General features: G+C 41.2%; 1 protein-coding gene across 1 annotated transcript in view; it reads right to left on the bottom strand.

Annotated features, from left to right (window-relative positions):
- Positions 1 to 375: 375 nt before the first annotated feature.
- Positions 376 to 12,936, bottom strand: part of LOC143036739 (short transient receptor potential channel 4-associated protein-like) — a 37,867-nt gene continuing 25,306 nt past the window's right edge. The window contains 7 exon segments of the mRNA XM_076204426.1: positions 376 to 1,989; positions 2,861 to 3,055; positions 3,428 to 3,646; positions 9,765 to 9,815; positions 9,817 to 9,912; positions 11,765 to 11,855; positions 12,472 to 12,680. Coding sequence (XP_076060541.1) covers positions 1,861 to 1,989; positions 2,861 to 3,055; positions 3,428 to 3,646; positions 9,765 to 9,815; positions 9,817 to 9,912; positions 11,765 to 11,855; positions 12,472 to 12,680 — 990 coding nt within the window. The 3' untranslated portion in view covers positions 376 to 1,860.

Genomic DNA, 12,936 nt, shown 5'->3' with positions numbered 1-12,936 from the left:
CAGCTTTAGGTAAAAGGTAAGAATTTCTTTTGTGCTTTTATGGATTTGGAAAAGGCATATGACAGTAAGGTATTATGGCATGTATTTACCTAGTTTACCTAGTTGTAATATACAGGAGGGGAGCTATGCTCGTGGTGACCCGTCTTTGTATCTCTCCGCATCAAGTTTTATCTTAAAATCTTGTATAGTGTTAGCACATACTGTTTTGTTGTCTAATTTGTTCCATGTATTTATTGCTCTGTGTGGGAAACTGTTTCTTTTCAAGTTTTTTCTATAACTATCCTTTTTCAATTTTTTTCCGTGTCCTCTTGTTTTACCATTGTCCCACATTAATAGGGGTAAGTCTGAGAGTAATCAAAATCATTTACACAAGTAGTAAAGACATATATGGATGGGGTGGTGCAGGAGGTAAAAAGAAGGGTGTTGGACAGGTGTTGGGGCCGGGGAGAGTGGAATGATGTGGGAAGTAAACCAGGGGTCGCTGAGTCAAAGGAGACAGTGAAACAGTTGGTGATGAGTTTGGGAGGGTATATGAGAAGAGAAAGCTAAAAGTAAATGTGGGCAAAAGTAAGGTTATGAGATGTACAAGGGAAGAATGTGGCAATGAGTTTGAATTTAAAAGGAAAAAGGTGGAAATGATGAGCTTTAAGTATTTCGGGTCAAGTATGGCAGGGACTGGATTAGTGGACTTATGGGTGAATTACAAAGTTAAAGAAGCAAATAATGGAATTTAAGGTGTTATGAGAAATAGGTACCTGGAGACGAATGCATTTAAGACTGTACAAAAGAGTGATTGTACCAATGAACATTTACTGACCCAATTACTGGGGTTCTAGTCCTCTTCCCAGACCCACTTATATCTCAACTTTTCATGCAGAAAAATAAAGAGTGAGGACCCCTAATCCTTACACTCTGTACCATTTAGTTGTCTTCTACAACATGCATGGAACTGTGGTAAAGGCATTCTTTTCTTCACCGCCACAGAAGGATTATAAAAAGAAGAGATAGTCAAATAAGTGGCAAAGAATAAGTTTGAGGAAACAAAATAAAGTACAGAAAGCAGTAATACAAATGCATTTCAGCATTAAATTTTGAATAAAGATTTTACTCAAATTTAAACAATGATGTGCTGCTTTGGTGTGTAGGGGTATCGCAAAAACAGTTCCTCAAGTACTTACTGCATATCATTATGCAGCCAGTACCCCCCAGTACACATACATGATAAAAATCTATATACTGGCACTATCGCCACTGCTTGGCTTCAAAGGGGTTACTTAACATCCTCTGCACCCATATTTAAATGGCAAAGTACTCCTGCTATGCTATTTATCTATATATATTCATAGATCTGGTGCTGACCATGAAGTCAAACATGATATGGAAGAAGATAGGACTGGTTCCTCAATTCATATTTCTATTTCACTGAGGGTCAAGTGGCCATTATGACAAGTATTATACAATGCCAAAATGTGGGGATAATGCAAGTGCATAAAATAAAGAATAAAAGAAAAATGAAAAAATAAATATATATAAATACATATTTATTATATGTTCATAAATATATGTAAATATATATTTTGAAGAATATATGTTTACATACAAGTGTGTATTGTGTACTGAAAATATGAATGTATATCATTATTGAATATATCTTTCCTTATTCAATAGTCTTGTTCCACTGTATTTTCAAGCCTGAAAATAAAAACATTCTTCACAAAAATGGTTCATCCATATGCATTCAATAACATCCGACATAAAAACCTAACCCTATTCAGTTATGCTTCAATGTCTATAAAATACAAAAGCTTCAATATTCCCCATCAAACAACGTTCCATTTGCCATACAAGCGAGGCCTCCGGTTAACTGGTTCGCGAATTATTCAAGTCTTCAGGGGTGAGGTAGTGGAAGATGCATTCTGGAGTGAACTTATTTTCAGCAACTAATGTTGACACAGTTTCCCGCCAAAAGTCAAAACTTATTCCCGAACTCTGTTCAAAGGGTAAATATTTAATTAAGAAAAGCATATACAAGAAACCTATAAGATATTTAAGATATTTCAGATGTCTAACAATGCAAATATCACTTTGCTTTCTACAAATATGAAAACACAATATGGTACCAAAACTGAAAATCAATATATAAGCAGATGTCAGATCTATTTCAAACAACTTAAAGAAAAATCAAATACATTTATATTCATGTGTGTTCAAGCAATCAAAAGTAGACATGTACATATATTTACAAAAAATGTACTTATCTATGTTTTATACAATCACAATTTTAACATTACATCACTTTTCCCAACACAATTTTTTATAAAGTCTCTTAATGTTAATTGTGACTAGATTTATATATATTTGTCTGCATGTACATGTTCCTGCTTTCCCAAATAACATTTTGAAAATTTTTCTAAGTTTTACAAAGCCAGTTTTGTTGTACATTAATCTTCCTTCTCTATGTTTCTCATTTCTTCTCACAACATTTTGTTCCTTCAGTTCAAACTCTATTAGTATGTGGTCACTCTTCCCAACTGGTGTCTTATAATTTATTTCTTCTACAATTTCAGGCTCAGAAGTGAATATTAATTCTAGTCTCAATGGTTCTTCGTTGTGTCTGTATCTAATGTTTTCTTTCACCCATTGAGTCAATGTATAATCAATGGTCAGAACCAGTAGGACATTGCCCCAGAGTTCCTCTCCACCTTTTATTGTCAATTCTTCCAAATTTATTTCCTTTGCATTAAAGTCACCCATAATTACTATGTTTTCTCCATATTTCAGTGTCTCAGTATGTGTGTTGATGAGCATGCATTATTTAGACTGTAGACTAAACAAGAACAAAATGCTTCAATAGACTTACCCTTTGCAGTGTGTTGCAGTCCTTGTCTTTGTTGTGCAAATAATGTGTTTGCCAAAAGAGTAGTAGTGACCTGAGATTTGGAAGCAATTGTGGTTCAGCATGTTTTCTCAACCCCTCTAAATATAATGGCAGCTCTGATCTTCGATGCCCTACCATCAGGATGACTAGCGATGTGTTCAAACAACTCACATTTTCCTACAGAAAATCCAAGAAACAGAGTACATCAAAATTACACAAATTTGATTCCTGTGAGAAATAAAGTATGCATCAAACCCTGATATGTTAACACATATGGTATCTGGTTCTCCTCCATTTTCCTCATTCCTCATATATTCCTCATATGTATATACATATAAAAAATCTTTTCTGACATTAAGAATATAAGTTACATGCAAAATATTCAAAATACAATGAAGACTCGAAGGCTTGAACTTCAAACTATCAGTGGAATTGTGTTCTTATATTTTCACTGTTTCTGTTATTGCATTTATATATTTTCTACCATAACAATCACTATGTGGGGGCATACACCAAGGAAGTACATCACTTCACATCACACATACATACCTGTGTAAGTGTGGTAACATTAACAGTTTTGATGAGCCTGACCAGAAAGTCAAGCCGTTGAGCAAATGAAGCCACATGACTTAGCGTGTGCGACACAGCTGCATACTGCATTGGGTAACCACCCTCACTGGTGAAGCGGTCATGTGACAACACCAACGAACGAACCAGCATGTTGGAGTCAACTAAATTGTTTCGCACCAGCCGGAACAACTTCTTCTCCTAATTTACGGAGAGAAATTTAACAATTAATGAAAGATAGGAACAATAAATTCAAATAACCACTGAAAAAAAGGTATATAATTTATTCTGTAACTCTAGTTCCCCTTTTTGGCTACCTCCCTTGTAAGGGGGAAAAAGCCTTGGTATATGTATGTATGTAGTTCCTCTAGATTTCCAATACTGATAAAAATTCAAATACTCTTTATTGTAGAAGGCTCATGGGACTTAGTTTTTTTTTTTTCTTAGCTGTGCAATTAAATATCTAAATTTAATCTACCACATAGGTGCTTATGAATTTTATGAGAGCTTTCATGTAGATGTACATCAAAAATAGTAATCAAGGATTTTATAAGACTGAGATTAGGAATATATTAATATACATAAATATATATATATACACATACATATACCAAAGGCTTTCCCCCTAACAAGGGGGATACCCAAAAAACATACATACAAATATACCAAAGGCTTTTTTTCCCTTATAAGGGAGGTAGCCAAAAAACAAAAGCATAAAAACCACTCACACCCATTTCATCCCTATCACATTCCACTCCCCTCCACCCTCTTCCCTCCTTCTTATCTTGACACCTCCTGGATGATGGGTCATCCCTGCATCTTGTCCACTGCCCTGGGTCAGAAGCAGTGTCGCAAGACACAGCACATCCAAAGCAAGGCCAATTCATTAAATCGGCAACAATCCTCTCTGTCCCCTCATGCAGAAAAGGAGAAGACGGGGAGAAATCCCTTCAGGCTGTGCCAAATTTTTCTCACAAATATTCCTCTCCCCCCACCCCCCACCCATTCCACCTCATGGATCACATCATCCATATACAACCATTCACTCGTCTTCTGTCCTCTCCCGTCTAAACAAAGGCATAAAAACCACTCACACCCATTCCATCCCACCATACTCCACTCCTATTCATCCCTCTCCCTCCCTCTTATCTTGGCTCCTCCTGGATGACAGGTCATGCATCTCACCCACTGCCCTGGGTCAGAAGCAGTGTCCCAAGACACAGCACATCCACAGCAAGGCCACATCATTAAATTGGCAACCTTCCCTCTCTGTCCCCTCATGCAGATAAAGAGAAGACAGGGAGAAATCCCTTTGGGCTGCATCAAATTATTTTTTTCACACATTTTACCTCACTCCCATCCCCCACCCACTCCCTTTCATGCATCAGATCATCCATACACAACCATTATCTATTCACCACCTATCTTGTCTTCTTCTGTCCTTCCTCAACGGACATTCACCTTTTTCCCAATAACCCCTTTTACCCCATCCATCCATTTCATTCTTGGTTACCCCCTCATGTTCACTCCCTCTGCCTCTCCCTTCCACACCTCCTTTACTAATCTTTCTTCACTCATTCTTTCCATGTGTCCAAACTACCCCAATACTCTTTCATCAACCCTATCTCTCAACTCCCTTTCCACTCACCTTCTCCTCCTCACCTCCTTGTTTCTCACTCTATCTAGCCTAATAACCCCTATCATACTTCTCAGGCACCTCATCTCAAACACATTCAAACTCCTCCTCTCTTATGTTCCATGTTTCTGCCCCATACAGTTCTGTTGGTACAATCACTCCTTCATACTCTTAGCATCCATTCCCAAATGTCTATTTCTCATTACACAAACTCTGAAAGTTTGGTCATTATTATCTTTGAGGTGCAACCACTCATATTGTAAAGGCATATAATATTAGGCATGGCAAGAATTGTAACAATGCAGACAAATGCAAGCTACCCTGTATTAAGATTAGGAAAATGGACAAGCATATATCCTATTCTATGTGATCCAAGAGATTAATATTCTAATATTTATTTCTGAAAGGAGAACATGAATAAATGCTCACTTTAACCAACCTGAGAACTGCATTATAATTTTCATTATGGTACACCAATGAAATGATAATATAAGAAATACAGCAGATACTGACAATTAATGTAGTGGTATCAAGTGTTTTTCACTTAACTACCTGACAAGATATATATTCAATCTCTTTACACTACACATTATAAAAACCTACTACTTTATCAACAAGTGGCAAGCATGACCCTTCATTCCTAAGGTGTGTGTGTGTGTGTGTGTGTGTGTGTTTGTGTGTGTATGTGTGAATACAGCTTTTGGTGAACGGGTGTATGCTTTGATTTAGACATCCCACTTATAAAGTCTGGGGTATTGGCTGCTTGTTATTGTGGCAAAGTAGCATGCAGTCGATACTTTAGGGTCTATATGGGGCGCCCCTACGGACCAGAGCCACACATCATTTTGTCTATGATAGAAGAAATTCTGTTCATAGAGAAATGATGACACTTTTATACTACGACTGTCCCTCCGTTATGCTGTCCCCCAACCCCTTGTTGCTGTCCTGTACCATTTCTCTGAGTATTCTCTTTCTGATTGGGGGAATTCCCTGTGGTGGGGGAAAAGAATACTGCCACCAAGTTTTCCCACTTGGATCGTAAGAGGCGAGAAGAAAGGGACGGGGAGAGGGACTAGGCATCCTTCTCCCTGTAGCCCCACGAGGTACACATCCTAAAGACAAAAGTGAAGACATAAGGGGTGCTGGCGGGCCTCGGGCCAGCACCCTAAGGTTTGGGTCTTTTAATGTGCGTGGATGTGGTACAGATGAGAGTAAAAGGGAAGAGATAGGTAGTATGTTTGTGAGAAGAAAGTTGGATGTGTTGGCTTTGAGTGAAACTAAGTTGAAAGGGAAGGGTGAGTGTATGTTTGGGAGTGTAAGTGGGAGGTTATCAGGAGTGAAGAGAGGGCGAGGGAGGGAAGGGGTGGCTATTCTTGTAAGTGAGGAGATAGGTAAAGGGGTAGTGGAGTGGAAGGAGGTTTCCTCAAGGATAATGTGGATGAAGGTGAAACTGGGAAAGGAGATGTGGGTCTTTGTAAGTGCATATGGGCCGGGCAGTGAGAAGAGCATGGAAGAAAGGGAGGCCTTTTGGATAGATTTAAATGAGTGCATAGAGGGTTTAGGAAGAAATGTCAATGTAATAGTACTGGGAGACTTTAATGCTAGAGTGGGAAATGGTCCAATCGATGGAGTGGTTGGGAAGTGTGGAGTTCCAGGAAAGAATCGTAGTGGAGAGTTGATGGTGGAAATGTGTCTAGAAAGAGAGTTGATGATAGCAAATACAGTGTTTCGGAAGAAAGTCAAGCATAAGTACACATGGGAGAGGGTGGTGGAGGGAAGGGTGGTAGATAGAGCGCTAATGGATTATGTAGTGGTAAATAGGATTATGATAGGAAGAGTTAAGGATGTACATGTGCTAAGGGGAGAAAGTGGGGGAATATCAGATCATTTTTTGGTGGAAGGTAAGTTGAGAGTGGAGGATAGATGGAGAAGGAGGAAAGGGACAAAAGGTAGGGAGGTTCTTAGAGTGAACTCCTTGAATGAAAAGGAAAAGGAGAAGGAGTACGAAAAGAAGCTGAAGGAGGAGTGGGAGGGAGTGGGGGAGGGAGCGGAGATGGGTGTGGGGGAGGAGTGGGGATGGTTCAAGGAGGGAGTCTTAAAGTGTGCAAGGATGGTGTGTGGAACAAGAAGGACAGGGGGAAATAGAAGAAAGGGTAGTGAATGGTGGGATGAGGAAACAAAGAAGGTTGTAGAAGAGAAGAAGCGAGCATTCACAGATTGGTTACAAAAGAGGACAGGGGAGTCATATGAGAGGTACAAAGAAAAGAAAAGAGAAGTAAAGCAAAAGGTAAAGGAGGCAAAGAGGAGAGCAGATGTGAAATGGGGTAGGAGTATGACAGAAAATTTTGAAAGTAATAAAAAGATGTTTTGGAAAGAAATTAAGAGAGGAAGAGGAGGCGAATCAAGTAGGGAAGAAAAGGTAAAAGGTACAGATGGAGAGTTGATAATGGAAGAGATGGCAGTGAGGGGAAGATGGGCAGAATATTTTAGGGAGTTGCTAAATGTGAAGGAGGATAGGGAAGGAAAGATAGCTGCAGTGGGAAATACGAAGAAAATGAGAGTGATGAGTGAGGAGAACGGAGGAGAAATAAGGAAGGATGAGGTGAAGGCAGTTGTTAAGATGATGAAAGCAGGTAAGGCACCTGGTCTGGATGGATGTCATGCAGAATGTCTGAAAAAGGGTTCAGTGATGGTGGACTGGTTGGTGAGATTATTTAATGTTTGCTGGAGAGAGGGTAAAGTACCGGAGGACTGGAGTAGTGCCTGTATAGTTCCTCTTTACAAGGGAAAAGGGGACAAGTGTGAATGTAGTAATTTCAGAGGGATTAGCCTGTTGAGTGTAGTAGGGAAGGCTTATGGGAGAATCTTAATTGAGAGGATTAGGAGAGGAACAGAAGGAGTAATTGGTGAGGAACAGTGTGGATTTAGGACGGGTAGAGGTTGTGTAGATCAGATCTTTGTGGTAAGACAGATATGTGAGAAAGCTATAGGAAAGGGGAAGGATGTTTTTTGGGCTTTTATGGATCTGGAAAAGGCTTATGATAGGGTAGACAGAAAGGCACTGTGGGAGGTTATGCAGATTTATGGGATAGGAGGAAAGCTTTTGGGAGCTGTCAAGAGTTTTTATGTGAGTAGTAGAGCATGTGTTAGGATTGGAAATGGAGAGAGTGAGTGGTTTGAAGTAAAGGTGGGACTTCGTCAAGGATGCGTTATGTCGCCATGGCTGTTCAACTTATACATGGATGGGGGGGTGCGAGAGGTGAATGCTAGGGTAGTGAGTCAGGGATTGGAGATGGTTAAAGAAAATGGAGAAAAGTGGGAGGTGAGCCAGCTGTTGTTTGCGGACGACACTGCGCTTGTGGCAGGGTCAGAGGAGGGATTGAGGAAGCTGCTGGCAGAGTTTGGGAGAGTATGTGATAGAAGAAAGCTAAAGATAAATGTGGGTAAAAGTAAGGTGATGAGATGTACAAGGGGTGAAAGTGGCAGTAGACTGGAAGTGAACATTAAGGGAGAGCGACTGGAGGAAGTGGATAGTTTTAGATACTTGGGTGCAAGTGTAGCAGGAAAAGGTGGAGTGAAGGTGGAGGTAGAATGTAGATTGAGAGAAGCGAGTAAATGCCTTGGTGGTTTAAAGAGTGTAATGAGAAATAGACATTTGGGAATGGATGCGAAGAGGAGACTGTATGAAGGAGTGATTGTGCCAACAGCACTGTATGGGGCAGAAACGTGGAACATAAGAGAAGAAGAGAGAAGGAGTTTGAATGTGTTTGAGATGAGGTGTCTGAGAAGTATGGTGGGGGTTACTAGGCTAGATAGAGTGAGAAATGAGGAGGTGAGGAGGAGAACAGGGGTGAAAAAGGATTTGGGAGAGAGGGTTGATGAAAGAATATTAGGATGGTTTGGACACATGGAAAGAATGAGTGACGAAAGACTAGTAAAAGAGGTATGGAAGGCAGATGTGGAGGGAGTGAACATGAGGGGACGTCCTAGGATGAGGTGGATGGATGGGGTGAAGGGGGCTTTGGGGAAGAGGGGAATGTCTGTTGAGGAAGGAAGGGAGAGGACGGAAGACAGAGGTGAGTGGAGAATGGTTGTATATGGATGATGTTGTGACGACATGAGGAGGAATAGGCGGGGGGGTGGGGGGTGGGGTAGTATGTGTGAGTAAATTTTGACGCAGCCCGAAGGGATTTCTCCCCGTCCTCTCCTTATATGCAAAGGGGGACGGAGAGGGGGGGTCGCCGATTAAATGAAGCGGCCTTGCTGTGGATGTACTGTGTCTTGCGACACTGCTTCTGACCCAGGGCGGTGGGCAGGGTTCAGGGATGACCCGTCATCCAGGAGGTGCTCAGATGAGAGGAAGGGTGGGAGGGGTGTGGAGTGTATTTAGGGATGAAATGGGTGGGAGTGTTTTTATGCCTTTCCTTTTGTGGCTACCTCCCTTGGAAGGGGGAAAAAGCCTTGGTATATGTATGTATGTATGTAAGATGAGAGGGAAGGTGGAGGGGTGTGGAGTGTATACAGGGATGGAATGGGTGGGAATAATTTTATGCCTTTTCCTTTTTGGCTACCTCCCTTGTAAGGGGGAAAAAGCCTTGGTATATGTATGTATGTATGTACTTATAAAGGGAATTACATCCTTTGTATGCAGACACAGAATGAACAAACAGACCCTTTCCACACCTTTGTTCCAGCAGTGATGAGATGATCAAGCCTTCGAAAAGCTTCAAGGTTTAAACTTCAGTAATTCCCCTAGAAGATCAAATGTGGACTGTAGTACTTCCTTCTGATTTGGTCCCAGATCTCCTTGCAAGAGTGATGCTGTCAAATGCTGGATCAATCAGACAAAATTATCAGAAATTAAAAAAGCCATGCCAAGGATAACAACTGAGAAGAAATTTAACAAGAACATTGGATTTCACAGGAATAACATTATAAGGAGTAAAAAATTTATTTCATTGCACAAGACCCATAGCTCCAGATCAGTCATGAAATATATATATGTGTTTATATATATGAATATATGTCTGTCTTTACCTAACTGAATTTACCTTAGTATAGTATACAGGAAAGGGAGGAGTGAAGGTGGAGGTAGAAAGTAGATTGAGAGAAGCGAGTAAATGTTGGTGGATTAAAAAGTGTAATGAAAAATAGACATTTGGGAGTGGATGCTAAGAGGAGATTGTATGAAGGAGTGATTGTACCAACAGCACTGTATGGAGCAGAAACATGGAACATAAGAGAGGAGGAGAGAAGGAGTTTGAATGTGTTTGCAATGAGGTGTCTGAGAAGTATGATAGGGGTTACTAGGCTGGATAGAGCGAGAAATGAGGAGTTGAGGAGAGAACGGGGGGTGGGAGATGGGGTGGATGAAAGAGCACTGGGGTGGTTTGGACACATGGATAGAATGAGTGAACATGAGGGGGCGACCTAGGATGAGATGGGATAGATGGGGTAAAAGGGGCTTTGGGGAAGTGGGGAATGTCCGTTGAGGAAGGATGGGAGAGGACAGAAGACAGGGGTGAATGGAGAACGGTTGTATCTGGATGATGTTGTGATGTATGAGGTGGAATGGAGGGGGGTTGAGGGAGTATGTGTGAGAAAAATTTGACGCAGCCTGAAGGGATTTCTCTCTGTCCTCTCCTTTTCTGCATGAGGGGGCATAGAGGGGGGTCGCCGATTTAATGAAGCAGCCTTGCTGTGGATGTGCTGTGTCTTGCGACACTGCTTCTGACCCAGGGCAATGGAGAGGATGCAGGGATGGCCTGTCGTCCGGGAGGTGCCAAGATAGGAGGGAGGGAGGAGGGTGGAGGGGAGTGGAGTGTGATAGGGTTGGAATGAGTGGGAGTGGTTTTTATGCATTCTGGTTTTTGGCTACCTCCTTTATAAGGGGGAAGAAATCCTTTGGTATATGTATGTATGTATCAACATTGGAACAGAGAAGATAAAGAGGTGATCTGCTGACTATCTACAGAATTATGAAAGAGATGGGAGTTCTTGATAGAGATGACTTATTAAAATGGGACAGAAGAGAAACAAGAGGACACAAGAAGAAGCTAAAGAAGAACAGTTACAGAAGAGACCTGAAAAAGAATACCTTCCCACACAGAGTGATTGATGTCTGAAACAAACTAAACGGGGAAACAGTGAGGGCCATAACTATACAAGATATTGTGAACAAACTGGATGTGGAGAGATATAAAAGCAGGTCACTACGAGCATAGGTCTTGTCCCGTAAAATACAACCAGGTAATACATCTTTATCAGGAGGCTAGAATGGTGGCCCTTACAGAGGACTTTGTAGTATGGAATTGAACTCTCAGGTCCATATAACCTGACACAATTTCACCAAATGATAAAATACATCTTTAACCACTTCAATACGGGACTTAAATCTCGCGGGCAGCAGCCAATGCCAGCCGTACGACGTAACGAAATAATATTCGCATCATAAAATATAGTCGCCGCTTATATCGATCGTTCTCTCTTTCACCCGCGAATTTTGAAAACCACAGAGAATGGGATTAAGGGCGCATTTGGGAGAATGTAAAAACACAGGGGCGACTACAATAAATATAATCAAGACGCCGATATGGCAGCGTCGCGAATCCACTTGCTCCTCATGACGCCTACGTGTGCGGCACCGTATGGAAGGGGTTAACTGAGAGTAACCCTTGCCTTACCTCTTGTAGGCCTCGTCTCAGCAAGAACAACTGGTCAGCAAATGGCGTGGAACTCCGTAGATAGCTTTCTATGGCCCGAGAAAACCAAAATCTGTGGTGTGGGTAAAAGGTAAATGCAATTGATTAATTAATCTGTCAACCTGGACCTCTCTTGCAGGAGATTCAGTCCCACACTAATATAACATTAAACAACAGTCCAAAGTTTCTTCCCATAGAGGTCTGTGGAAGAATTCATGGACCACTGCCAGGCACTGAAACAGTGGTGGTGAACCAGCTCTGGGTGTTGGGCTCTACTGAGGAAGTACTTTATCCCACTGCACTGCCTTTGGCCCAAGCAGTGTGGCAAGTTGAACCTTCATCCATGAGGTGCTCAGATGGGTGGACAAATGTGTTTTGGATGGATATGGGATGGGTGTTGTCTTTGATTCACCCACCCACCCTTGTAAGGAGGAAAAGGCCTTTTGGGTATATATGTACATATTGTGGAGTGCCTTCTTTGTGATCTGAGCATGCATGTACTATTATATGAACATAATGAGCATTCAATGCCATTCAAAATCAAGTTCTAATTTACATATCCACACAATTTAGGTATAATCACTCTTGAAATAAGATGCCACATAATCTCAACTGAAAGTCACTGTAATCGTAATCTAAATATTTCAAGAAACTAAATTAGACATATATGAATGTATCAAGAGGCATACCTGAATGTTGATCCCGTATTTTCTCTCTTGAGGGCTTCTATAATCTTAGATAACAATCCTTGTGAACCACAACACATGAGCTCTGGTGGGTACTGATTTGGGGATAGAGGGGCACTAGTTTGCCCCAAAGAATAATCTAAACCTGTGCGGCTTTGTGCATTGTTCAGCCCACATACCTCCTGGTACTCAACTGGGGTCAGCATTAAGTACTGCAATAAAAGATTAATACATTATCTCTTGTTTAACAAAATAAGTCAATACTCGATACAACAATTTAGATCAATATGGAAAGAATGAATGAAGAAAGAATAGTAAAAGAGGTGTAGAGTGCAAAGGTGGAGGAAGTGAACATGAGGGGACGTCCTAGGATGAGGTGGATGGATGGGGTGAAGGGGGCTTTGGGGAAGAGGGGAATGTCTGTTGAGGAAGGACGGGAGAGGACAGAAGACGGGGTGAATGGAGAAT

Source organism: Oratosquilla oratoria, chromosome 21 (assembly GCF_046742065.1).
Source record: "Oratosquilla oratoria isolate Oo_2021 chromosome 21, ASM4674206v1, whole genome shotgun sequence".
NCBI classification, from domain to species: Eukaryota; Metazoa; Arthropoda; class Malacostraca; order Stomatopoda; family Squillidae; genus Oratosquilla; species Oratosquilla oratoria.
The sequence above is the reverse complement of the archived record's forward strand: the minus strand, read 5'-3'. Positions and strand labels throughout refer to the sequence as shown.